Here is a 27,959-nt window from a genome sequence, read left to right as displayed (position 1 = left end):
TGTATATATACATTGTTGTATTGTCATTGTCCACATAGAACAGATAACAACATTAAACAGAAGAAAATAAAATAAAATAAAAAAATAAAAAACAAGAGAAAATAAAACAGAGTTCAAAAGTAAATAATAATACAAACAAACACTGACTTGGTCGCTCGACAGTCGTCTAAAACGTATATACATAGTATATCAAATATATAGCACATGTTTAGGTACCCAAATATGCTTCTCCAATGTATATCCGGTATATCAAATAACTCACGTTGGATTAACGTTCACACAGAAGAATACCCACAAGCAGCATACAAATTGTTATTCTGGAATAGTATGGAACTGTACATCATCCACAAGTACAAGGAATGAACCCCACGTTTTCTTGAACATAGATGAAGAACCTCTCAGAGTGCATCTTATCTTTTCAAGTTTGATAAAGTATAGTATGTCTCTAATCCAATGAAGGTGAGTGGGGGGAGCAGCGGACTTCCATTTAAACAGAATCAGCCGCCTGGCCAGTAGAGTGGTAAATGCCACAACGTGTGCTTTGTGCTTTGAAAGTGATAACATAGGTGGGGAGTATCCAAAAAGCGCTGTCAATACATTTGGTTCAAGATTTGTCTCAATACTTCCCGAGATGGTTTCAAAAATATTTGTCCAATACCTGTGCAAGGAGGGGCATGTCCAAAACATGTGAGTATATGTGGCTGGGGCCGAATGACATCTATCACATATAGGATCGATATCTTCATACATTTTGGCTAATCTGACTTTTGTCAGGTGTACTCGATGAACAATTTTGCATTGTATCAGCCCGTGTCTTGCACAAATAGAAGAAGAATGAACAAGACGTAGAATGTCAACCCAAATGTCATCCGAGATCTCCTCCTCTAAATCCTCCTCCCATTTACTTTTAATATTGTGTATTGTGGTTGGACATAAGGAGAGAATGAGATTGTACATAGTCGATATCATGCCCTTGATGGAAGACATCGGGGTTAAAAAGGAGTCGATGGGTGTTACCTCTGGAAGGTTGGGAAATATAGGGTTAATGCTACAGACATAGCTACGAATCTGTAGATACCGAAAGAAATGTCGGCTATGGATTGAATATTTCTCTGATAATTGCTGAAAGGAGGCAAAAACATTATCTATATATAGGTCACCTAGTGTTTTAATACCGAGTGAGGCCCATAAGGAGAATGCTCCATCCATCAATGAGGGGTGAAATAAAGGGTTAGCTGCTATCGGGGCCAAGTGGGATAGAGTTTTAAACCCAAAGTGGCGTCTGAATTGATTCCAAATTCTGAATGTAGTTTTAACGATTATATTTTTGAAGTAGGGGGCCAATGGAGAACTAATGGGGGCATGTATAAGACCGGTTAGTGAAGCAGGTTTGACAGATGAGGCTTCGATGTCAACCCACATAGGGCACACCAGAGGTTTGTCTGACTGTAGCCATTGCTGTATGATTCTGAGATTGGCTGCCCAATAGTAGGCTCTGAAGTTAGGTAGAGCCATGCCACCCAGAGATCTACTCCTTTGTAATAGAGCTTTACTAATTCTGGGAACTTTGTTATTCCAAATAAATTTGGACTCTAGGCTGTCAATTTTTTGAAAGAATGAGTGGGGAAGAAAGATAGGCAGGCACTGGACAAGATAAGAAAACCTTGGGAGAGAGTTCATCTTAACGCAATTGATACGTGCAGCAAGAGAGAGAGGTAATAATGACCAACGTTCAAAATCTTCCTGAAATCGAGTCAGTAGAGAGCCAAAATTAAATTTGAATAGGTCCCCAAATGTATCCCTAATTTGGATACCGAGATATTTGAAGCCATGGGGGGAAATTTTCAATGGGAAGTTATGCAGTGGATAACTTCGAGCTTCTGCATTCAATGGAAGAAGTTCACTTTTGTCTAAATTTAGTTTATACCCTGAAATACGGCCAAATCGGGTGAATATGTCAAGTGCAGCTGGAATAGATGTGGAGATGTCAGACACGTATAGAAGCAGGTCATCTGCATATAGGGAGGTCCTCTGTTCAACACCCCCTCTGATTATACCTTTTATACGAAGGTCTGATCGAAGTGCGATGGCCAACGGTTCAATGGCAACATCGAACAGGAGTGGGCTCAAATTGCAACCCTGTCTCGTGGAGCGGTGTAGATGGAACTGTGCTGAACGTGTGTTGTTAGTCCTTACTGAGGCAGTGGGAGAGGTGTAAAGTAATTTCACCCAAGCTACAAAGTTATCCCCCAGTCCAAACTTTTTCAATGTGTCGAAAAGATATCCCCACTCCACACGGTCAAAAGCTTTGGCCGCATCTAGTGAGATGACAGCCTCCGGGCTAGTTGTGGAGGAAGGGCTATATATGACATTAAAGAGACGTCTAATGTTGGAAAATGAATATCTATTCTGGATAAAACCTGTTTGGTCTGGAGATATGATAGTGGGAAGGACAGGTTCTAAGCGCATAGCTAAGAGCTTTGATAGAAGCTTTAAATCTACCGTCAACTGACTGACAGGACGATAACTTCCACAGGATAGGGGGTCTTTATCTTTTTTTAGCAACAGAGAAATCGAGGCTTGAGTAAGGGATGGGGGTAACTTAAGTGACCTAAATGAATCTGCATACATGTCAATTAAAATGGGTGCCAGTTTATCAAAGAATTTCCTGTAGAACTCTATAGGGTAACCATCTAGCCCCGGACACTTCCCTGTTTGCATAGAGTAGGCGGCCTCTCTGAGCTCATCTATCGTGACTGGTCCCTCCAGCCCTGTGGCAGCCTCTGGGTTTATCTGTGGTATATCCAATGAATTAAAAAAATTATCATAGGCAGAAGGGTCAGAGGTTTGTTCAGATGTATATAAGGAGGAATAAAAGTTTTTAAATTCTTCATTAATTAGCTTGGGATCCGTAGTTAAACCATTGGTTGTCTGGATTTGAGGGATCTGATGTGAGGCAGAGGCCTGTCGTAACTTATGGGCCAATAATTTATTAGACTTGTCTCCATGCTCATAGTACGTCTGTCTGGATTTAATCATTAGATCCTCCACGTAAGCAGAGGAGAGGACATCAAATTTAGCTTGGAGGGAGAGACGTTCTTTATAGACATCCGGGGATGGTTGAGTAGCATGTATGTTATCTAATTGACTAATCTGCTTAGTCAAGTCACTCATCTGTTTTTTTCTATCCTTCCTTTCATAGGCGCTATATGAGATTATCTCACCCCTCAGATATGCCTTCAATGTCTCCCATAGTAAAGATGCTGAAATCTCAGGGGTCTTATTGGTCGATATAAAAAAATCGATTTGGTTGTGTATGACATTAACAAAATTCTCATTTGACAATAAACGGCAATTTAGGCGCCAGGGAGGTGGCGAGTTGTTATATTCCTGGAAGCACAACTCCAGAAGCACTGGAGCATGATCCGACAATACGATCGCTTCATAAGAGCAGGAGTGTAGTGATGGGATGAGTCGATTATCAATCAGAAAAAAGTCAATACGAGAATAAGTTTGATGAACATGTGAAAAGAAAGAATATTGTCTTCCTTGTGGGTTTAAAAATCGCCAGGGGTCAGAGACCTTGAATTCATTCATAAAGGCATGAATGATTTTGGCAGATCTTGAAGGTACACTATTCCTGGGTGATGAGCGATCTAATCTAGGATTAATCCAGACATTGTGGTCTCCACCCTGAATCAGATAATGTGTTGACATATCAGGTATCCTGGCAAACAGTGTTTGAAAAAAGTTCTCATTGTCCCAATTGGGGCCGTATACATTAGCCAGAATTACTGGTACATCATACAGCCGTCCTATAACTATCACAAATCTCCCGCCAGGATCCGAGATAATATCGGAGTAAACAAAGTTGACAGATTTATGGATTAGAATGGCTACCCCTCTGGATTTCCCTTGAAATGACGAATGATAAACCTGACCCACCCATCTCCTCTTTACATTTACATTTACATTTAGTCATTTAGCTGACGCTTTTATCCAAAGCGACTTACAAGTTCTGTACGACAAGCCATCAGGAAGGGCACAACTCTATCAGCTGAGCAACAATGTTCATCAAAGTGTTGAGTGCTACAGTGTAGGTTAGTTTATTAGGACAAGTGCATGACAGTACGGTTAGTTAGGGTTAGATTTTTTTTTTTTTTTTTTTTTTTTTTTTGATATGATCCGATCCCTTTAAGTGGGTCTCTTGAAGGAAAGCAATGTTAGCGCCAAGATGTTGAAGATGATGTATCACCTTACTACATTTGATCGGTTGATTTAGGCCTCTGCAATTCCAGCTGCAAAACCTAAGTACACCTCCCGACCGCTGTGCTGATCTAGGTTGGGTCATAATACCGGCAAGATAATGAATAGATGTGCTGGGTACACCGCAAATGAGAAACACTGAAAACAATAAAATAAAACTGCAATAGGGCGACCAAGCCAAGTACACAAAAATAAAAAAGAACTGATACAGACAACATTACTCCCCCTTCCCTCCTCCCCCCTCCCTCCTCCTCCCTCCTCCCCCCTCCCCCCTCCCCCCTCACGCCGAAGCATCTCCCGCTGAGATACGCGTGTGGTGTGGTGCCCGGAGCTCCTGCCCTCTCCAAATGTGACAAATGTTAATATTGTGAAATATCGTAGTCCCAAAATGAAATAGTCTGTATATGCTCAGTCATATGGACATGAATTATGAACTTGCCTTTCAGCTGATGGTTACAGTCTGGGGAACCGCTTTTCTGAGTTTAGTGTTTATGAAAGTCGAGGCGGCGGCCGGGTCTTCAAACGTGTGCGTTGAACCACTCGGCAGAGTGATTTTCAGAACCGCAGGAAACATCAGCCCAAACTTGATACCAGGACAGGCATGGAGTTCACGTTTCACTCCTCCAAACGCAGCCCTCTTCTTGGAAACAGCGCCGGTGTAATCAGGGAAAATAGAGAGCCTTTTGCCTTGGAAGAGTAGAGGGGTGTCACGGGAGGTCGCGCTGGCCCGACGTAGGATTTCGTTCCGGAGATGAAAGAAGTGGACCCTGATGATGAGCGGACGAGGCGTCTCTCCCACTTTGGGTTTAGCCCGCAAAGTGCGATGGGCTCTGTCGAGTAGGGGCTCATCATCCAGGCCCAGTAGGTTCTTGAGTAGGCGGCCGATGAATTCCGTTGGCCGCGGACCCTCCGAGCCCTCAGGTATCCCCACGAGTCGAAGGTTGTTCCTCCTCGATCTCCCCTCTAGGTCCTCACATTTGTCGGTTAGTAATTTCACCTGTGACGTGAGCTCCTTAACAGTGGAGTCAAGCGAGGAGAGCTGGTCACTGTGGTCGCTCGTCACACGTTCCAACTCGCAGATAGTTTGCCCGTGTTCATTTATTTTCAGCAGCAATGGTTCAGTAATATTCACCAGCTCCGTGCGCACTGCAAGGATTTCAGCTCTCAGGTTAGTTGCCGATGAGTCAATTCTGCCACAAATATCTTCCTTCAGCGAGTTCAGCATTGATTGTAAGGCCCCTAGATCAAAGGCGCTGCCGCTGGTCATGTTAGCAGCTGGCGCGTGCGGTGGGGGTGGCCCGGGAGGCTGATCAAAGATTGTTTGTTGTCCTGCACGCGTCGTCCTTAATTTGGGTTTAACAGGACCCGTGGACGATTTAAAGTGTCGAAAAGTCTGCCTGACTAGTAGATGAACATACGTTGTCCAGTGTCCAAAGTCCAAAAAGAAAAAACGTAGTTAAAGGACTCTTTATAATTGAAGTTTGTCACAAACCGGCGGAGCGGCGAAAAGCACGTCTTACATGCTCGTCTTACAGCCGAAGCACTACCCCCTGAGGACGAAAAATCCTTCATGTGCTTTATAACGGAGCAGATGGATAACCATTTGACTCCATCCTCCCAGACACGGTCAGAGATTGATTTTGTACTTGCTTTTAATTTCGCCATAATTAATTAGATCATTCCAAACTACAACAGTCTGCATCCCCTTAACAATTGTTTGTATTGAGCCGTATTGTATTGTACCCATTCTGCAATCTGTTAAATCTGTTAACGTTACTACGTTAACACTTTGAGTGCCAGCGACGAGATTTATCTTTAGTTCATGCCGACCGTTGAGTGCCAGCGACGATAAATCTCGCTTTTTTTTATTTATTAGCGATTTGAATTCATATTTCATCAATCTAGTCTCACGTTAGTGCTGCAAACTCTCTCTGAGCTCCATTGGGAAAATACCGCCCCCTATCGTCTCTCCCTGTTGTACTGCACCCCTTTGGAATGGATTGCATGAAACACATGGGGGGGGAAATCCAGCTTCCTCATTTTACTTCTCAGGCAAGTCATCCGAGAGTATCGGATTCATTGTGGACCATCAGAACAGCGTGGAATACATATTTCCAGTACCCAGCTTTGGATCAATAAACGCGATCGATATTTGGAATGGCGATCAGGAATTGGAATAATCTTTTTGGAGAACATCTGATCTGAGGTAAGGAATCTATTTTACCAGTCTTAGGATAATCAGAACTTTTTTCACAGAGATATCAACGTGTGCCCCATGTGTGTGTGTGTGCGTGTGTGTGCTGATCAGGAAATGAGAATAGATTTTTCAGCTTGCTTCTCTAGCGTGCATAAGTACACATATCGATAATCTAGCGTTTATTTGAAAACGATTCATAAATAGGTAGAAAAATGACAACATTTTTTGTGTATTCCAGAATATTCCAGTAAAGGGCGATTATCACAGAATCTTTATATTTTCCTGAAACTTAAAAAAAACAAGCGTTTTTCAAAATGGTATAAAACAGAAATGAACCGATTCAAAAACAATCCATTTCGACAATGTTGACTGCAAACAAGTCATTGATAAGCGACGGCCAGATTAGACACATAGCCATAATTTAAGACATAGTTTATGCGTTTGCAAATATGAGAGCTCTATCATTGAAGTGGACGCTGGCATACGGAGCCTTTTAGCGCTCCGCATGGCTGGCTCTCAAAGTGTTTGTACGATAGCCTCGATAGCCTCAATGCTAACTATATAAATGGGATATGCCAATCACATTAGCATGTAGCTAACAACATCAGCTATCCTTTTGTGAGACGAAACTCTCCGCTCTTGGTGGTTGATGTTGGTTTTGTTTCATCAACAAATGAGGCAGAACACACAGTGAATGTATCCTTTTTTGTTTATTGCACTTTGTTTCTTGCTGAAAAATAAATGCTATGTTGCTAAATGGCTCACGCGAGGTATTTAAAGATGGTGGTTTTCTGTTTTGACTGAGCAGGACGTGGAGTGACGCGTTCAACCTTTCTGATTGGTTGAAAATGGCCTTCATGTTTGAGCTACATCGCCACCTACTGCTTTGGCATTGTACTACATGTATATACATCACTCTGTGCTCACGAGACAAAACGACGTCCAACTTGCCTGCCAATACGCAGCATTCTGAAAAGCGAAATGAAACGAATCGTTTTGGCTATAATGTAACCGCAGCCTGAATGCCTATGGCAGTGCTGGGCAAGTGTGCATTCATTAATATGCACCTTCCAGCCCCCCTCTTAATGTGACTTGAGCTGCACCTTGACTCTGGAACACCCTCCCTCAGACCATCAGCCTTTAAATCCCGACTCAACCTACCTGTTCTCCCCAGTATAACCTTCCCTACCCATAACCACCCTCCTCCAACCTACCACCTCCCCTTCCCTACTTTCTCTCCGTCTCCTGCCCCTCCCATACCCTCCCTCCCCTCAGTTTCCCATACTTCCCTGATTGTTCCCCTACTGCTTTTGTATTTGTTGCTTGTTACTCATGGTTCTGTATCATTAGGGGATCCGCTCGGCATCACTCATGCACTCCCTCGCGTACGTGCACGCGCACTGAATAAATTCCACAAATGTACCTTTAATACCAGTATTCGTCTGACCACACCCCTCGTTAGCTTACCTTCATAAGCAGGTGTGTGGTCACCTGCTCTCCTCCTTCTCGCTTTCACCACAAGGAAGTGCCTCGGTAGTACCCCACTTGACGTGTTGTTAAAGTTGAAAAGAGTTGTGACGAGTTTACATTGTGCTTAGTTTTTTTCTTCTCTCATAAATATTCGATAGAAAAAGCTAAGTCATAATGTATTCTTCGGAGAGTAGACCTGCTAGACCTACTCTTCACCAGCGGTTCTCCATTCCCGCCTCCGTCGTGCGTTTTGGTGCTGGGCTGCTGCCACTTTCGTGGTTGCCGACCCAGCCCAGGAGACAGCCGGTGGATAGTTTGCCTCTCCGAAGAGCCGAGGAGTCGGTGCCGTCGCTCCGGCAATGGCCTGATCTCGACTCTGGTTCCAGGGAATCGTCCGTTGGTGAACGGGCGGTTGTTTTGGAGCCGGAGGATTTGCGACGCAAACTTTTCGCGTCTGCCCGTTCACGTCGCAAGATGGTGGCATGCAGGCGCGAACGGCCTGGGTTTGGGGACTTGCTGGAGACCAGCGAGGATGCGTCCGGCTCTGGATTTCCGATGGAAACTGAGGACTTCATGGAAGAGTCGGACGGATTCTTGTTTGAAGGTCCTGTGGAGGAGAGTATCCCTCCTGTCCAGGAAACACCGGAGGGGGGAGAAATGGCTCCGCGGGACGCCTTGTTCGAAGATGTCGAGGAACCACCTTGGCCTCATCAGCAGGATGCCCTACTATCGGCCACATCAGACTGTGGCTCCTTGACCAGTCGCAGCCTGCTGCATGTGAGGGATGCGGGTTCGGTGGAAGAAGGTCTGCAGGGGGAACTGCGGGCTTTGTTTCCCGAGCTCATGGCGGTAGCCGCCGCCGCAAACGGCGTGCCGCTGCCATTGCCTGCTCCTGTCCCTGACGATCTCATAGGTCATCTCTGGCAGCGTCACCCGGTGAGAGGGGCTGATGTTGTCTACCCATTTTTCCCCTCAATGGGGACCTATGTTCGTCAGGGTCAGGCGGTGTCTCACATCATGGGACTTACCCCCACCTACGTACCAGTTACGCGGGTGTCGGGGTTAGTCAAAGGTATGAGGGAGGGCGTGCCTCGGCTTGATAGTCCGATGGCCGCTCTCCTCTGTCCGGATGTGGTGTGGGAACCATTATGCAAGCCGGTCCTCCATGGAAGATCGGCTAGGCGATTGGCATATTGGGGTGACCAGTCATTTATCGCTGGTACACAATCGCTGGCTGCGGCGTCTAACATCGCCCACCTAGCTAGATTTGTATCGGGGATTATGACGGGCGGCATGGATCTGACCGAGGTAAAATGCGATCAGATCACCCAGGCGGCAGGAGCTGTCCTGCACCTTACCCAGGTGCTGGCCATAGCCTCGGGGAAAGTGCGCGCCCTGGCCACCCTGAGCCAGCGCCATCTTTGGCTGGAGCAGGCCCGTGTGCCAGAGAAGAAGAGAGCCCCTCTTCTGACGGCCACCCTCTCCGATGCTGGTCTGTTCGGGAAGGCCCTGCGGTTGATGACCTCAACGTGCAGAGAGATGGCAGAGGAGAGATCCATTCTTCAACCCCATTTTCCGCCTCCCGTCCTTGCCGGTGGAGTCAGAAGGCTTCCACGACGTCGAGCTGCCTCCGTCGTCCCTACCACTGCCTCTACCGCCGCTGCTGGCCCCTCCAAGAAGGCCAGGAGAAGAGACGGCGCTTCTGCTACCGCCGGCCCATCCACGACCGGAGGAGACGGTAGGGAACGTCGAGACCAGCAGACAGTTACCTACCGTCCCTCCGGGGCTCCTCGGGGTGGCAAGACTCAAGCGGCGCGAGGTGGCAGGCGCCGCTGAGTGTGACTTTTTCCCTCTGTGTCCCCTCTCCTTTACACCCTCCCCGGCCCCTTTATGATTGTGTTTTTGTGCCAAAATATACAATAAAAAGTTCCCCGATATAAGGGGGACTATGTTTTTGGCCAAACAAACTGTGTGTTTCTTCAACAAATCATATGGTGGGGTTGCGTAAATATGAATCTGCACTTTTACGTTGTGAGATGAGTCGTGTTGTGTTACGAGATTAAGCAAGGTCTGCAACATACACTCAGTCGTAGGAGGTTCTATTAGCCTGACGCTCCACATGCAGGTAGAAACTGGTGGTATTCCGTTGCTTAAACAAAGTATATGTGTCCCACAATGCTGTTGTGTTAGTTGCAGTAATACTCGTACACACACGTTCCACGGCCTAGCCGTTACTCTCGGTCAGCGTTTTTGCTATGTACGATGTTACGACCCTGGCTCATGGGCACGCAACCTATGTGCAAACCAACACCAAAACCCTGTGCTCCAACTCAAAGTGCTACTATATCAAGGAACTATTAATGTAAATGTAAACTAATGTACTAATGTGAACCCAACGGACAAGGACTGGAAGAACCTGACAGCTCTTCCTCTAAGCACAGACACTGCATGTGTGTTACTAGGGCTGGCTTTAAAGCTCCCAGCAGGTAACCAATCAGCACTAATTGGCTAATTGGCAGCCCTCACCTGCATGCCCCGTGACACAGGAGTGATCAGGCTCCTGGTACATAACACCTCCCCCACCAAACTGGTTGCCCCAGAGGCAACCACCACACAACAACCCATAAACAAAACAAAAAAAACAACTGTGACCCATTAGTTGTCAGGGCCACCACCACAACAGTGATAGCGGGTCGGCCCCTGTCGAACACGACCACCAACCGTGTTGTATGCTCCCTTTCAACAGGCCCCTCCACCGATACCTACCTGTCAAAAATAGACTGCAAACCAAAATCAACCTGAGAACTGCGCTCAACAGAACAGAACACAGCAAAACAAAAACCATAGATCACTGATACCACCACCGCGCCCATATCCATCCCACCTGGCACTGGCAGTCCAGGATACTGCAAACCGTGAACATCCAGAGTAGGATGTACCGCCTCAGGTACAGCCACACCGTACCTGGAACATGGCAGTACGACAGTCACAAAAACGTCTGGAACACCATCTAAAATGGCGTCACCCAAAATAACATTGTCCTGATCAAAATCAAGATGGCTGCCACTCAACAGACCAGGTCGCAAAGGCGGCTCCTGCTCCACAGGACACAGGTAACTAGGTTGACCATCACACCTAGTGCATGGCAGAGAATCAGTGTGGACATGTGGATCAATGTCAGAATCATCAACTGACATACTGGGACCATCCCTGCCCACAAGTGAAACATTAGGGACAATAGAGCTACTGTGGGAAGGCTGGCAGCCTAAGTCAGGCTTAGTAGCCTCTCCAACTAGAACGGTGTCACATGAAACAACAGCACCTCTCATAGCATCCTTCCCACACTCCTCCTCCAATTAGTTTGTGGCCTCAGCCACCATACAGGCTGGGAAGACCCTGAGACACTGCGCTGCCATACCATCTCCTGCCACATGCTTCTCCGGCACGCATGTCAACTCTGGTTTCACCACCGGGCCTAACAACGTCAATATATCAATTATATTGACCATATTGATCAAATTGTTTACACTGCCTGTGTTGTTTTTTACTACCTGTATACTGTGTTGTTTTACTACCTGTACCCCCCCCCCTCCCCCCCATGCTGCTATGATGCCTGAATTTCCCCAAGGGGATCAATAAAGGAATATCTTAACACAAAGCCACAATCAAGAGAATCATTATGCAGAGGTAGATCCACAGTGTGCTTTCCAAAATTCTCAACAGGTACACATTTTAATTCAACAAAGAATGTGTCACTAAGTGTAATGTCCCAAGTCGAAGTATCAACAACATCACTTTTGTCCTTTGACATTTCCCGAGCCACAACACACACAGGAAACACTCCTGGATGTTTCTGTGCCAGCTCATTAGGGACCTCAGAAACCACAGGAATGGGAGTTACAACCGGAGTAGCCAACACTTTGTCATCAGCCAAATCATTCCCTAGAATGAAGGACACCCCCTTTATGGGAATGTGAGAACATACCCCCACAACAACATTGCCTGATACTAAGGGAGAATTGAGCGTGACCTCATGCAAAGGTGCATCCACAAATCCACCCCCAAAGCCCCGAACAACGACACCGGAATGCAAAGAAGAGTTTTCTGAAAACGGCAAAACCCCCTCCAGAATGAGGGACTGAAAAGCACCGGTATCTCTCCAAATTGTTATAGCCTGTTTGGACTCTAGTGCATTAGTCAGGGAAACAAATCCATTCATCATAAACCTTGAGGAACCCTCGAGCTCTTTGTCCACACGTTTGATACTTTCCCCATCCCCATCTAACGTTGGCATAGGCGTTCTGCATATGGTTTCTACCAGAGCCACGGTTCTGACATTTTTCTGCTCAAGCACCGGGCACCCAGCAACGATATGACCAGGTTCTTTACTAGGGATGCTCGATATTGGCTTTTTTACCGATACCGATATTCCGATATTGTCCAACTCTTAATTTCCGATACCGATATCAACCGATACCGATATATGCAGGGTTTCCCCCCCCCAAAAACTGAATAATTTCAGGTAACTAATAATTTCACTGGATATATATATATAACAAATATTGTTATTGTTTTTTTCTTTTTTTAAACCGATATTTTCCGATATCACATTTTACTGCCGATATCGGTCGATAATATCGGTCGGCCGATAATATCGGACATCCCTATTCTTTACAGTAGAAACAGATAATCCCTTCTGGGAATGCACCAGCAGAACCACCCCGCCTAGGAGGTGAAGTTAACTGACCAGCAGACACAGGTTTTGGGAAACGGCCCCCCTGAACAGGACGCCTATCCCCGGACTCAACACGGTAGTCCTCCAAAAACACGGACTTGTGTGTCAACACAAACTCATCAGCGAAGACAGCGGCGTCGCCTATCTTTGATACCTTACGCTCATTTAGATGTGTGGAAACGGTATCAGGAACACATCTTTTAAATTCCTCTAGGAGAATCAACTGCCTAAGCTGCTCTCTTGACTCTGCCTTCTGAGAAGTGCACCGCCTGTCAAACAGGTTCTCCTTCTCCCTTCCAAATTCAACATAAGACTGCCCCTCCGACCTGCGATAACCTCTAAAACGCTGACGATAGGCCTCGGGGACCAACTCATAAGCCCTCAAAATGGAAGCTTTAACCAGCTCATAATCAGCGCTTTGTTCAAGGGACAGAGCAGTGTAGGCTTCTTGTGCCCTACCAACTAAAACACATTGCAGCAGCAGTGTCCAGGTGGTATCAGGCCACTTCAATGTGGTTGCCACCCGTTCAAAAAGGGGAAAATATCTTTCCACGTCTTTCTCAAAAAATGGTGGCACCATCCTAATATTCCTGCCTACATCAAACCCGGAACGTGACTCTGGATGCAGAGCACCCGCCTGCAAGGCAGCATGCTTATATTCAAGCTCCTTCTGTGCACGCTCGTGCTCCAGCAACATTTGTTTCTCCTTAAACTCACGCTCCTCACGCTCATGCTCACGCTCCTCTTTCCTCTCTCTCTCCTTAAGCTCACGCTCCTCTCTCCTCTCCTCACGCTCTCGCTCTAGCTGCCTTTCCTTAAACTCCAACTCCCTAATCCTCCACTCACCCTCCACACCAGGTAATAGCGGAGACGCGCCAGACGAAGGAGGCTCCTCCACCCTCTCCTCAAGCACCTGCTCCCTAATGAGTAACACCCTTAAAGCACTCAAGGCAGTCGGCTTCAAACGTTTCTCACCTGCAGAAAGCTCTACCCTGTAGTGTACAGCAAGTTCTAGAAGTTGTTCTTTGGAAAACTTCTCCAACATGTCATGAGACGGGCGATCAACAAAGTCCTTGATGGAAGCCATCGTCACTGCACCAGCCACCACAAGCTACACACTTTACCTCAGTCACGAAGAACCACTAACGAACCACGAAGACCCCCCTAACGAACCACTGAAGAACCACAAAGAACCACTGAAGAACCATGAAGAACCACTGAAGAATGCTAAATGCCAATAATAACAACCAGAAGGGAACGCAGTGGAAATGTGAGCTCTACGGAGCGCACCTTTCTAGGTTGCAAAAAAAAATAAAAACACACCCACCCTAAATAGACGTGTCATACACGCAGGGTGTTAGGTGCTACCAGGTATGCTCACCAAACACTCAAACAAACAAAATAAATCCAACAAACAATTCCAAACAGGTGCGCCTTCTAACCTGATATGACTACATATGCTTCTACGTCTAAACTGCAGTCAAAACCGGCCCACCACATGTCTACCCTAAGAAACACTAAATCAAGCCCTACCACACTACCTGTGTTTTCTGGCCGCCCTAATCTACCTACCCTTAAACTAATGCCCTATAGACCTAACCATCTTCAACCACACCTGCTACCAGTCAAAGATCATACTTGACCATCCACCCGTCCAGTACATGATACGGTACAAGACAAGCAGATGGTGCTAATCCCTTCCCTGACTGCCCCAGGAGTACGTGGTGCACAGGACGCTAACCAACAACCAGAAAATAATGTCCCTATCTACATGTGGTGCCCACTAAACTATATATTTTAACAGCATAAGTAGTCACATCAAATTACAAACAAATACGGCATACTCACCTGTTTGATGAAATGGCTCAAGCCCCCACGTTACACCATATGTAACGAACACCACCCAAACCATAATACCATGACACCCCGTGTAACACAAAAAAAAACCACCAAACAAATTTCTAGGGGTAAAATATCCCGGACGAGCGCCCAACTGTTACGACCCTGGCTCATGGGCACGCAACCTATGTGCAAACCAACACCAAAACCCCGTGCTCCAACTCAAAGTGCTACTATATCAAGGAACTATTAATGTAAATGTAAACTAATGTACTAATGTGAACCCAACGGACAAGGACTGGAAGAACCTGACAGCTCTTCCTCTAAGCACAGACACTGCATGTGTGTTACTAGGGCTGGCTTTAAAGCTCCCAGCAGGTAACCAATCAGCACTAATTGGCTAATTGGCAGCCCTCACCTGCATGCCCCGTGACACAGGAGTGATCAGGCTCCTGGTACATAACAACGTCATAGTCAACGGGTGTAGGATTCACACGCATGCGACTTGTTTTGTTGTAAATCCTGTTCACATTTTGTGGGTAGCGGGCATTGTATTAGCTTACGCTATACATTATCATTTCTACCGGAGGTTTCAAAATGCTACAGTTTTTGTGTGTAGGGAAAGAAGGGTTTTTTGTGAGGGTGTCTCGAATAAACCCCTCCTTCCCACTTGATTGGTTTAGGAGATTTTATCTCATTCTGCTGAGCCAGTCAGGGCCGAGCCGTTAGGACGTCTTGGCAGGGGGGGGGGGGGGGGGTTATCCTGCCGACTCCTATTACAAACAGGAGCCGTGTGCAGGGTTTCCCCCGTCATAGCGATGTTGCTATGGCGACGCCTTCCATGAGTTACAGAGTGTTAAGGTGTCGAGTTAGAGCGTAGGGCTTATGGGTCTGCTACGCTCGATTTATGTGTAAACTTGAGTCAGTTGGTCACGTGACTCACAGTTGGCATGTCTTTTTCATGACTACGACTCATGTGGGAAGGTTTCTGGGAAGGTCCGGTCTTTACTCTTTGACAAAAGGAGTGACTGGATGTAAAAACATGTAAAGGGTTTTTTACTCCCAGCTGTGCAGTTGGGTTCATACGGGTGATGCTTCTTCTTTATTATTATAAAGAGTTGGATGTGTCTATATGAATTGGAAATGGGGGTCCCTGATGGAAACAAGACTAACGTCTTTCTCAGGTTTGCCTCCCCTTAACAATTGTGTGTATTGAGCCGTACTGTGTTGTACCCTTTCTGCAATCTGTTGGTTAAAGTTTTCATTCATTCATTCATGGAGTTGGTTGCATCCCGCCCCTCTTGTCGTTCCCCTGGGCGTCTTGGGGATTCAATAAGATGGTCTAAATAGCCTATTATTGATGTGGATATGCCCAACGCACACATAGTGCTAGCTCAGGATGTTCTGTTGGACATTAGGTAACTGACTGGCGCGCCTTGGTTGCTTGGGGTTAAAACAGCGTTTTTATAAAGCAATTGGGATGGGGGTTTTCCTCTTCCGACGACCTGTGTGGTTGTCGACGGGTTCTCGTTCATATCAGGGGATGATAACGGAATGGATCTGAACATATGTGGAAGGGTCTCACGCCCTGGGGGTGGGCCACCGGGCGCGGTTCGCACCGAAACGTCTGAGTGGCGCCTTCTTTTTATGTTTAAGATCAACACGCATATCTGCCCCTTCTCCTGGAGTTGGCAGGTCGGCGTGGTTAGGGCACGGGACTGGTTCTGGTCACGCTGGTCCGGATCAGTTAAACCCGTTGTCCGCCGGGGATGCAGATCTGCTGTTCTGGTACCCTGAGGGACTGGGGCTTTTTTCAGGGGAAAAAATGCTAGGTCGGTCCGGGTGTCGCAGGGTTAAGCGCTATGGAACCCTTGTTGGGTACATTGTATTCTACGCCGTCGTAATGGCTTACGGCCGTGCCAACCTGTACACGCCCGATCTCGTCGGCTCTCGGCCGCCACGCAGGTTGGTCTTGGTTAGTACTTGGTTGGGTGACCTCCTGGGAATACCAAGTACGGGGTGTTGGGGCTGGTTTTCCATTCTTGCGCTCTTCTCTTACGCGTGGCGAAGAGGGGCCTGTTGGAGTGGTCTTTGACCTCCTCGGGGGACCCTGTGCTCCCCGTATCACCGGGCCCGGTCCGAAGTAATGTTTTCGTTGACCCGTAGGCCCGGGATAACCCTGTTGGAAACTGGAACACTGTTACTGCGGCAGTGCCGCAGGTGTGTTTTGGAGTTTTTTCCTGGGGGGTTATGGGACCAACCACCGCATAGGGTAACGACTGGGTGGTTGGTTCTCTGGTGTGTTGGGGCAGTGTCAACTCCCGGGTTAACCGGTTGAGGGTGCCCCTGCACGTTCATGACGTCTGCCAATCGTGTCAGCCTTCTCTGCCTCCACCCCTCTGGATGGAGGCTTGGTCATGCAACAACGCCAGCATGCGCCCCTTCCGCCGGGGCGGCTGTGTTCAGCTGTCCCCTCTGGCGCCTGTCTCGTCCGCAGTCTCCAGGCTCGGGTTAACAGCCTGTTGCCTGGTCTTTTCCCCGGTGCGCTGCCTGCTTCCGTTGGTTAACCTTTTTTGTGTGCTTACGGCCATGCTGACTGCCTGTTCTGCAGGGTCAGTGTGCCAGGCGGTGTACTATTGGGGGGACAGGGCCCGCTCGGCTGAGGGGCCTTTGTCCGAATACGCTGGCGATGTGGGGGGCGGGGTCACTAAGTGCCCACCTGGTGGGGTCTTGATGCTGGCATCATGGACTTCTCCGGGCCCCCGTTCCAGGGGATCCAGTCCTTTTGGTGGGTCTGGGTCTTCCTTCGCGCTCCGCTGCTACGGCCTTGCCACGGGGTTGGGTTTGCCCTTGACCCCGTGATTCTGGGGGCAGTAACGAGGTTGTTCCCTCCGTTCGTTCCCGGGTGGCATGCGGGTTGTGCGTGTGTGTAGTCGTGGGGTCAAGCCACGGCCTGCTCACCCTGTGCGTTGAGTTGCTTGAGTGCCTCTTCGCACGGTCGGGTCCGTCGCCCTCCCGGGAAACCTCTAATAGGGGGGGTGCCCTCCATTAGGGGGGGTCGGGGGGGCTCGGCCCTCCCTGTTCTGATGGTTGTGGGGGGCCTTCAGCGGGGTGTATTTGTCGGCCGGTGGCTCCGCTCGGCCTCCCTATGTGCATGAGTGATGCCGAGCGGATCCCCTAATGATACAGAACGTTAGGTTATGACTATAACCAAGTTCTGTTAATTAGGGGTGACGCTCGGCATCCGACGCCGCTGCAGCCCTTGACCTCACCTTGTGGTGAAAGCTTGGGAAGGAGGAGAGCAGGTGACCACACACCTGCTTATGAAGGTAAGCTAACGAGGGGTGTGGTCAGACGAATACTGGTATTAAAGGTACATTTGTGGAATTTATTCAGTGCGCGTGCACGTACGCGAGGGAGTGCATGAGTGATGCCAAGCGTCACCCCTAATTAACAGAACTTGGTTATAGTCATAACCTAACGTTTTATGTCTTGTGTATTCATACTGTTGCTTGTTTCCCTGTGGTTCTATGTTTCTCTGTTCTTTGTTTTGCGTATTGTCAGCGTCTTTGGGTTATTGAAAAGCGCTATATAAATAAAATGAATTATTATTATTATCAAGTCGTTATCTCTACTTTATGTGGGTTTTAGTGCAACCTACCTCGTGGCTTTCTCCGATACCTTCAGCTCCAACTGGTGATCGTCCACACTGCAGTGCTGGTGGAGAGAGGGAAGAGAATACAAGTTAGCCGAGTTCAGCCAGGGAGGTCGTGGTAGAGAGGCTGGTTAGGGGTAGGGGTGGAACGGTTCACAAAATGGACGGTTCGGTTCGTATCACGGTTTTGGGGTCACGGTTTTCGGTTCGGTTCGATATACGTTGTTTTTTATTTAAAAAAAAATTGAACACTCAAATCTAAACATGCTTCTCATTTATTAAAAGAAATTAAAAATAAAAATAAAAAGGTTTACAGTGTTACAGTGTTTACAGCCTTATATAATGTTTGACACACAAAGACCGAACTGACTGAAAAATATAGGCTACATTTGTCAAAGTATTAGTGCAAACAAACAATATGCTCAGCCAGCACTAGACTTTCCTTTCTTTAATATAAACACAAAAAAACAATGTCAACAATGTTTAAATTCCCTGATTGTCAGTTCTTAATGGAAAGATTAGTTTTCTGCTTGAAATTAAAGTGCAGTATTTGAAATACAATGAAAGGAATATGGCTGGATTTCTTATCAAAGGGAAAAGTGTCACTGTTATTTAAAATAAATAAATAAACAAATTAGAAGGCCATCAATATAAATTGCAGCATACATCAAACTAACACACACACTGTACTGTTTCAAAACAACACTGCTCTGTTCATTCTATTTTTAAAATACGTACATTATCTGTCTACATTTATTTAGACTAACATTATTTAAATATCGAGTGCTACTGTGGTTGATTACGTAATTCGGTGAGTTGGAACTATCTATGGGTTGGCGGGTCCCCACGAACATTTTAGTGTCACGGACCTTCAGCTCAGGCAACGTTATCAGCAGTGGAAAAGCGGCAATAGTCCCGGTTGGAGTTAGTAAAACACAGTTGTATGTTAGCCTTCTTGGATGTTGAATAAACGCCTATCATTGTCTTTAAACACCCCACCTCTCAGACTCCCATTTTCTCCTCTGCTAGTTAGTAGCCACGATAACATTGCATTGACTATTAGCTGGCGGGCTACCATAGTTCAACATGCGTTGTGTTGTACAAACTGCTAACGCTATGGCAAGATGTGTGTAGGCCTATGTAATGTTAATGGCTATGTTTTTTTTTTTCCACTTTTTTTCTCCCATTTTCTATATTTTTCTCCCATCCCAATTTCGTATCATCCAATTCAACCCTCCCCTGTCACGAACGCTGTTTCTTGCCTCCCACAAGCCGGCTGCAATGTGGACTAAGTCATACATAGCACAAGTCCCCTCCGGTACTTGAGGTAACAGCAGTCGCATCTTTTCACCTGCGCAGCTCGATCTCTCAGTGGCGAGGAGTAACGCGTGGGAGGCTCACGCTGCCCCCAACACTTCCTGATTCTACTGCGCAGGCGCACCAACCGACCTGTAGGAGTCGCTGTCCACAACGCCCGATCCCCACCCATCAGTTTCCCTCCCCGTAATACGGCCAATGTGTATTAGTACGGACGACCAGCTAAACTGAAAGCAAATGTGGAGCGCTGGGCTCGAACAGGCAAGCCCAGCGTCTCCAGATTCCGTGGCGAGCGCCTTGCCCACTACGCCACGTAGCCGCCCTTAATGGCTATGTTTTTAAAGTCGTAATGAAGATCGATTTATATTGTGCTTGCCATTTTTACACAAACTGACTAGCACCTGGCTGCAGTGCTGCTGCAGCCAGCACTCACCTCTCCCGGCTCCGTGCCAAATGATTTTTATTTTTTTTGCGCGTCATCTGAACCGTACGATACACAGACGCCCCGAACCGTGGGGGTCGTACCGTACGGTACACGGTTCGAATGCGTATCGTTCCACCCCTAGTTAGGGGTCATAGCAGGGTTGAGGACAGCGGTTAGTATGGTAGAGACGGGCTATAGTCGGAATTAATGGTGATCAGGGATCATTACCTGTAGGGTTCTCATAGCCTTCTGTGCCGCATCAGTGGTCTGATACTGAACAAAACCGTAGCCCATGGACAACATCTTGCCTAGAATCAAAAGAACAATATGGGATGAGTTTACTCCACTTCTTACAGTGGAGAAGGTCCACACACTCATCTCATGAAGCCTGAAAATACATTTGAGCGAGGAAGATTGCCTTTCCCCGGTAATAGATACATTGTGGCACACTTATTAAAGGCAGTTATATTTGTGTATTTTATCTGTAAAGCATACACATATGTATTATTTTCTTCTTACATAGTGTATTTTCCAAGTAGGTGGCAGCCAGGTGATGGTATCTTAGATGGAGTCTTAAATAAAAGACCAGCAACAGCCCCATGAGAAAGGCTGTGGTGCGTGGTCTGTGGTGTGTGGTGCACGGTGCGTGGTGCACGGTGCGTGCGTGGTCTGTGGTGCGTGGTGCACGGTGCGTGGTCTGTGGTGTGTGATGCGCGGTGCGTAATGCGCGGTGTGTGGTGTGTGGGTGTCATATCAATACCTCAATCTTACTTTCTAACCACTGGTCAATAGATGCTTTCATGGGTGGATACTCAATACAATGGATGTTCAATATCAGTTCAAATGCAAGACAGATTCCACTCTGAATGTTCAGTACCAGTTTTATCTTTCTTCTTGGAGACGGTGCAGGTCTTCACATTGCCACATTTGGAGAATGTCTATAATAAAATAAAATAGAATAAAATGTATAATAAATAAATATACAGTATATATGTTCAACAGTGAATCAGCCACCAATCACATTTCGCTATCAAACCTCATTCTATGTACCATTCAAGGGTTTGATTCTTAACATGACCTACTGTACCTCCAATAGTTGCTCCTCTGTTGTACAGAAATTGAGATTCTTGATGAAGAGTGTGGAACCTGGAGCAATCTCTTCCTCCTCCTCTTCCTCCTCCTCCTCTTCCTCCGCTGGCCCCTCTTTCTCTGGGGCTGGGTCTTTAGAGCTGGACTCTACGTTTAAAGAAAATGTCATTCATAATCCCCTTTCATATTTCATACAGTGTTACATCAGTGAATCTAGATCCTCTGGAAAATGTGGGAAGGCCAACCAGTAGGAGACCGCCAACTATGTGTGTAGGTTTGTGGGATGTAATACCTGGTTGAGGTCGGGCTGCTGTATGTGTGTAGGTTTGTGGGATATAATACCTGGTTCAGGTCGGGCTGCTGTAAGTGTGCAGGTTTGTGGGATATAATACCTGGTTCAGGCCTGGCTGCTGTAAACACTCCTACCGGCGCCCACTCCAGATACAGGGGGATGTGTTGGAACTAGAAAGGGGTTGAAAGAAAGATAACATCCTTATCTGACCCTCTCACATGATTGGCTTACACTTAAGATCCCACAAGTTCAGTGTGAACTTGGTATGTCTGCCTTTTTTTCCCTTTATATATATATATATATATATATATATATATATATATATATATATATATATATATATATATATATATATAATATACAGCTTCTCTACCTCAGTATGTAACTTTTTAATTTAAAACATGATCACAAACCTCCCTACCTCAGTATGTAACCGTTAATTTGATTCTTGTTTATTCTCTTTCCACCTCTGTTTTGTCCTATCTATGCACATTTATTTTTCCTTTTATATGGACTTCAATAGTTTGACCTTGTAATCTCGACTACATTGCAAATGAGGCTAAAACCTCAATGTTCATTTCGAGAATAAATCAATCAAAAGATCACCTCAGAGGGCAAACGATAGGTGATTGCAATCCAACAACAGGTGATTATTATCATTACATGACAAGCGTGGCATATGGGTGCATGACATGACCGTGAGAACACTATTAGGCCTTTCACACCGGCCGGGCCCCGCGCCGGAGTTGGTTCCCGAACGTAATCTCGAACCGGCCGGCGCGTTCACACCGGGAATAATTGGTTCGGAACATGACGGAGGCTTTAGTTCGGCCTTCTAAGAAAACACTGAGCACCGATTTTTCATGTTCCGAACCAATTATTCCCGGTGTGAACGCGCCGGCCGGTTCGAGATTACGTTCGGGAACCGGCTCCGGCACGGTGTGAACGGAGCCCGGCCGGTGTGAAAGGCCTATATGAGTACCTTGCTGTAGGCCAGCCTGGTGAAGGCCCGCTTGGCCTCTGTTGGCTCCAGGTATTCTATGACAGCGGTCAGTCCTGAGGGTGGCAGCAGAACTCTACCCAGAGAGCCATGTGGCGAGAACAGGGTCTCTAGTTCTGACACGGTCACCCCAACTGGAAGGTTCTTCACCAGGATCACTGTAGTACTCCTGGCTGCCGCTGCCTGTATGCAAGCAAGCACACACACACATTAACACATTTTTAAGACAAAGTTGAATACTATTTGGGAAATGTTTATATGCAAACATCCTATTTGAGAATGTGAACTCCTTATTTGTTTTGTGACTGAATCTTCTGCCGACTAAAAGTAAAAACACACTTCTTAAAAAATAAAAAATAAAAATAAACTACTAACCTTCGTACTGTCTTTTATTATTATGCACTTTGCTACTAAGGAATCGACCTTGCCTATATTACTACCTACTATGCTAAGATGTCCATATTACTACCTACTAGGCTAATATGTCTATACTACTATGCACTCAAGTCTGTAGCACTCAAGTTCGACACTGTAGCACTCAAGTTCGAACAATCCTACTTACCCTTAGCCGCCAGAGTTGTACCCTTCCTACTGACTTGTTGTACAAGACTCGTAAGTCGCTTTGGATGAACGCGTGAGCTAAATGACTAAATGTAAATGTGAGTGAAAGACCCCAAAACCTCCATAAACATGCCTGACTGAAGGAGTCCAGACACACACTGTTGTCCAGTAGAAACTGACGCGTCTCCTGGACGATCTGCGTCTCTCCCAGGGCCATCCTTACAGCGACGCTCCCCTTAGACTCCTGCGGACAGAGAGCACACAGTGAACCGCTTCTGAATGAGAGCCGTGCTTGGTTATCCACAGAGAGCGTGTTGGACTGGAGAGGCGAGTCAGTGGGTCAGTAAAGGAGTGAGGTGATAGAGGGAGGCTCTAGATAGTACTGTATATACGAGAGGATATAACTCACATGGTCCAGGACTTGGCTCTTGGTGGTGTTGTATTTCTCTGCGATGGCGTCCGCCACGGCACTCATGCCCAGGAACAGAGTGTTCCAGTTGTGAGAGCTGAGAGAGGAAAGACAGAAGGGAATCATAAACAGAGGTGGTGTAGTGAAGCAAAGGGAACTGAATGGTTGTAGTGTGCGTGTGTGCGTGCGTGCGTGTGCCTGGTAGTCCATCTCCTAAGTCAGGGATGGTAATGAGGCTCTGATATTCTACTCTTCTGCATGAAAGCCCTATTCATGCTCAATCCCATCTACAATGCACTAAATGGATTACCCTATTAGCTGCCATTGTATGCCAGCATGTGTGTGTGTGTGTGTGTGTGTGTGTGTGTGTGTGTGTGTGTGTGTGTGTGTGTGTGTGTGTGTGGTGACAGTGACTCAGGAGTTAGAGCAGTTGTCTGGTAATCAGAAGGTTTCCGGTTCGATTACGGCTCCTCATTCTTCGAGTGTGTCAAAGAAGCAAGACACTTAACTCATAATTGCTCCCGATGAGCAGGTCGGCACCTTGCATGGTTGCCTCCGCCGTCAGTGTGTGAGTGTGTGAGTGAATGGATGAATGTGAGGCACAAGTTGTAAATCGCTTAGGATAAAAGCGCTTCATAAATGCAGTCCATTTACCATTTCCATTTGTGTGTGTGTGTGTGTGCATGCGTGTGTATGTATGCAGGTGTGTATACCTGGAACTTGCCGCTTTACTTTTAGCATCTTTTTGGCGTTTATAAGCGGACGACCCGGGCCCACCACCAGCGTCAGACTCGGTCTTCTCCTTCTTCACAGTAGAAGCCAGCAGGTGCAGCATTCTGCCCTAAGGGAGCGCGGCGGGACAAGAGGCGGCTTACTTTTCACTTATAAATCCAATTAGACTCTTCAGACGAGAACCATACGAGTCTGTTTTGACATTTGTCTGGACAGCCCGTGTCTATCGACCGTAAACGTGATGCTTCATCTGAAAGTGCTCAACCTTAAATGGCTGCATTTATATAGTGCTTTTATCCAAAGCGCTTTACAATTTGTTCCTCACATTTTACCCATTCGTTAACACATTGACACACCGACGGTGGAGGCAACCATGCAAGGTGGCAGCCTGCTCATCGGGAGCAGTTAGGGGTTAAGTGTCTTGCTCAAGGACACTTCGACATGCTGCCTGGGAGGAGCGGGAATCGAACCAGGAACCTCCGGATAACCAGACGACTGCTCTACCCCCTGACCCACTGTCGCCCCTACCAACCTCTATTGTCTTTAACAACATTCCAACGTAACATCTTTTTAGATAAAACATTGTTTGTCTGAAAACAGATCCGTATGGTTCTTCGTCTGAAGGAGTAATTAACTCAATTGAATTTCAGATTCTAAAATCGGTTGTGCTTGAAAATCAAGTTACCTGGAATATGTGTCCATCCAGCTCAGCCAGTGCTGACACAGCGTTCTCAGGGATGATGTAGGTCACAAAGGCAAATCCCTTGGACTTCTTGGTCAGAGAGTCAATTGGGAAATGCATGTCAGCTAGGAAACCTGTAGAGGGTCAAGGTTCACAAGGCTTGATTAGACTTCATTTATTTGTGTGTATGCGTGTTAGTGTGTGTGTGTGCGTGTGTGTGTGTGTTGCAGGTATAACAATCAGTGGATGATTGTAGACTATGACCACTTCACTCCAGATAAGACTACTAACCAACAGTTTCCCTATGTTGCTACTCTCCCCACATAGGACAGAATATATACTATTAACATATTTACACCAAATGTTCTTATTGCGAACAGTCTGCATACTTGTTTTCATTAGTTGTGTCTTTGTGTAGGTACTATATGGAAATATTTTTTTTTGGATCCACTTTTTCTCCCATTTTCTATATTTTTCTCCCATCCCAATTTCGTATCATCCAATTCAACCCTCCCCTGTCACGAACGCTGTTTCTTGCCTCCCACAAGCCGGCTGCAATGTGGACTAAGTCATACATAGCACAAGTCCCCTCCGGTACTTGAGGTAACAGCAGTCGCATCTTTTCACCTGCGCAGCTCGATCTCTCAGTGGCGAGGAGTAACGCGTGGGAGGCTCACGCTGCCCCCGACACTTCCTGATTCTACTGCGCAGGCGCACCAACCGACCTGTAGGAGTCGCTGTCCACAACGCCAGATCCCCACCCATCAGTTTCCCACCCCCTAATATGGCCAGTAGGGGTGGACGGTATAAACGGTATACGGTATAAACGGTATGAATTTGCTCTACGGTATGGATTTTGACTATACCGTGTAACCGGTAGAGCAGCTCTAAAATAGCAATGACGTCGTCGTCATGTAACCACAGCGCGACTATTTCAATCGCATTTGCCCCTAAAAATAGATAGAATTAGTCATAGATAATAGATATGTGCAAACTGGAAAAAGTTATTTAGGAGGCTTCGCGCACTGGGCGTGTCAACACGCAATTGTCATTTCATAATAAACACATATCACCGCGGCGCACAGCAAGTTTCAATTTCAGTTCCTGGCATTTTTAACCAGTGGAGAAAGGTAAGAGATCTTACCTATCGTTTTTCTTATATGAATTATTCTACGTTAATAAAACATACCTGGTGATCAACTACAGTTTGCTGTAAACATTATGATATGTGTGTAGTGTTATGATAACGACGGCTGCAGCGGGAGGAAGGCTGCAGCAGTGGATTTGCGAAATAGCATGCAGCTGCAGAGCCGCAGAGCCAGGGGCTCTTTCAGGTCTGGTCACAGGCCGCTCAACAGCGCCCCCCCACCCAATGGCTGAATTGCCCTGAATTGACCTGAAAGAGCCCCTGGCTCTGCGGCTCTGCAGCTACATATGCTTCTAGCAAAATCCAGCATCCAGCCCTGCTGTTTGCAATGGGAGCAGCACGGAGTCTTGACTCGGGACTTATTTTATTTGGAATATAATGACTTTATACGCAAAAGTAGCCTAGTTTTAAGTTAAAATATTATAAATCTACATGCCTTGAGGATGTCATTCTTTATATAGCCTGCCTATCAGGCAAAAAAAATTATTCTAACGGAAACACTGATACCGTGATATATACCGTTACCGTCTATGCTTCAAATTATACCGTGATATAAATTTTAGACCATACCGTCCACCCCTAACGGCCAATGTGTATTAGTACGGACGACCAGCTAAACTGAAAGCAAATGTGGAGCGCTGGGCTCGAACAGGCAAGCCCAGCGTCTCCAGATTTCGTGGCGAGCGCCTTGCCCACTACGCCATGTAGCCACCCGTACTATATGGAAATATTTAATGCCAGTGGCTGCAATGAGTTGGTTGAGAAGTTTGGTCCATGGTTTTCTCTGGACCAGAACCCCAGAGCTCAGATCTTTAACGGTCCGCCTCATGAGGTGAGGTCTGCTGATCCCACGTATCTCTGGAGTTATTAATATATTGTTTGTTGTTTTTTCATGCAGATGGTTCTTGCTATACAAATCAATTCAATGTAGCCACTGTTAATGGTAATGAAATCTGCATTGATACTATGGGGATATGCCAAGGAAGTAGAAAGTCCTACTCATAACCTGGCCTGTAGTGGGAGCGGTCGTTGAGAAATTAGAGCCAGCTTCTGGGTCCCGGAAACAAAAACGAGTGTGGAGTTTTGCTACTGGCAACTCCCCCGGTTGCCGTTTCTGGGATGCGGAAATTGGCCTCAATTTAATAATGTGCACGATAGGGCTGGGCGATATGGAAAAAAATCATATCGCGATAACGATATGATCATTTTATTTTATTTCTCGATATCGATAATTATCGAATTGTTATAAGTATACATTTTTTTTTTTTTTTTTTTTTAACAACATATGTATGTTTATTTTGCAGCAATTCTTTGTCATTGCCGCCATCTTTAGTGTTACATCCCCTCACACTCCAGTTCTCAGGCTGCAGCTGGTTTAAAAGCTAAAGTAAACCGGCTTCTCTGCTGGCTGTGGCTCCAGAGGAGTTGAACAGTTCTGGCTCTGCTAGTTTATTTTCGATCTTTTGGCGCTTTTTTGGTGGACAAACCTGCACCGTGACTCGTGACTGGAGACTAGTTCTGCTAGCACACATAGCCTACTGTGTACAGACGGTTTCAAACTGTATTTTAAATTAGAAAGCAAACAAAATAAATGGACAAGAGAAAAAGAAATCTGAATTTGGTCAGTATTGTCATTTGGACAAGCAAAGCCATTACTTTAAGTTGCAGGCAAGAAAGACAAGTCTGTCCACTGTCTCTGGTTTTAAAACTGCCCTGTTGCAGGTAAAAAAAATAAAGAAAACAAAAAAAAAAACGATTTTTCGATTTTTTTTTAATTTCTATATTCGATATCGATTATTAAAATATATCGCGATATTTATCGTTATCGTTATATCGCCCAGCCCTAGTGCACGAACAGATCACCAACACTGTCGTGTCCCTGAAGAAGACGGACAGGAGCACTTGGATTGGTCCCTGGGTGCGGCCCCACGCCGCAACCCATGTCTGGGGGGAAGGATAATGGGATGGGTCAAGCGCAGAGACCAAATTTAATCGGCAACCCCCCCCAAAAAGATTTCAAACACACATGTGTTTCCTATGTGTGTCGCCCATCGCATGTGTGTGTCGCTGCATGACATGACTACGTTGCAATGTGAGCAATGAATAAAGACTTCTTCAAAATCCAGTTTAAGATAATCTTAATC

General features: G+C 46.3%; 1 protein-coding gene across 1 annotated transcript in view; it reads right to left on the bottom strand.

Moving 5' to 3' along the window:
- Positions 1-27,959, bottom strand: part of rbm19 (RNA binding motif protein 19) — an 88,502-nt gene that overhangs the window by 12,489 nt on the left and 48,054 nt on the right. The window contains exons 12-21 of the mRNA XM_084322628.1: positions 24,672-24,802; positions 23,968-24,095; positions 23,255-23,351; positions 22,975-23,089; positions 22,267-22,463; positions 21,385-21,454; positions 20,991-21,139; positions 20,781-20,841; positions 20,132-20,211; positions 18,169-18,224 (exon numbers count right to left, since the gene is read on the bottom strand). Coding sequence (XP_084178754.1) covers positions 18,169-18,224; positions 20,132-20,211; positions 20,781-20,841; positions 20,991-21,139; positions 21,385-21,454; positions 22,267-22,463; positions 22,975-23,089; positions 23,255-23,351; positions 23,968-24,095; positions 24,672-24,802 — 1,084 coding nt within the window. The remainder of the gene's footprint in view (positions 1-18,168; positions 18,225-20,131; positions 20,212-20,780; positions 20,842-20,990; positions 21,140-21,384; positions 21,455-22,266; positions 22,464-22,974; positions 23,090-23,254; positions 23,352-23,967; positions 24,096-24,671; positions 24,803-27,959) is intronic.

The sequence above is a fragment of the Notolepis coatsorum genome (assembly GCF_963971535.1).
Source record: "Notolepis coatsorum genome assembly, chromosome: 10".
NCBI lineage: Eukaryota > Metazoa > Chordata > Actinopteri > Aulopiformes > Paralepididae > Notolepis > Notolepis coatsorum.
The sequence above is the reverse complement of the archived record's forward strand: the minus strand, read 5'-3'. Positions and strand labels throughout refer to the sequence as shown.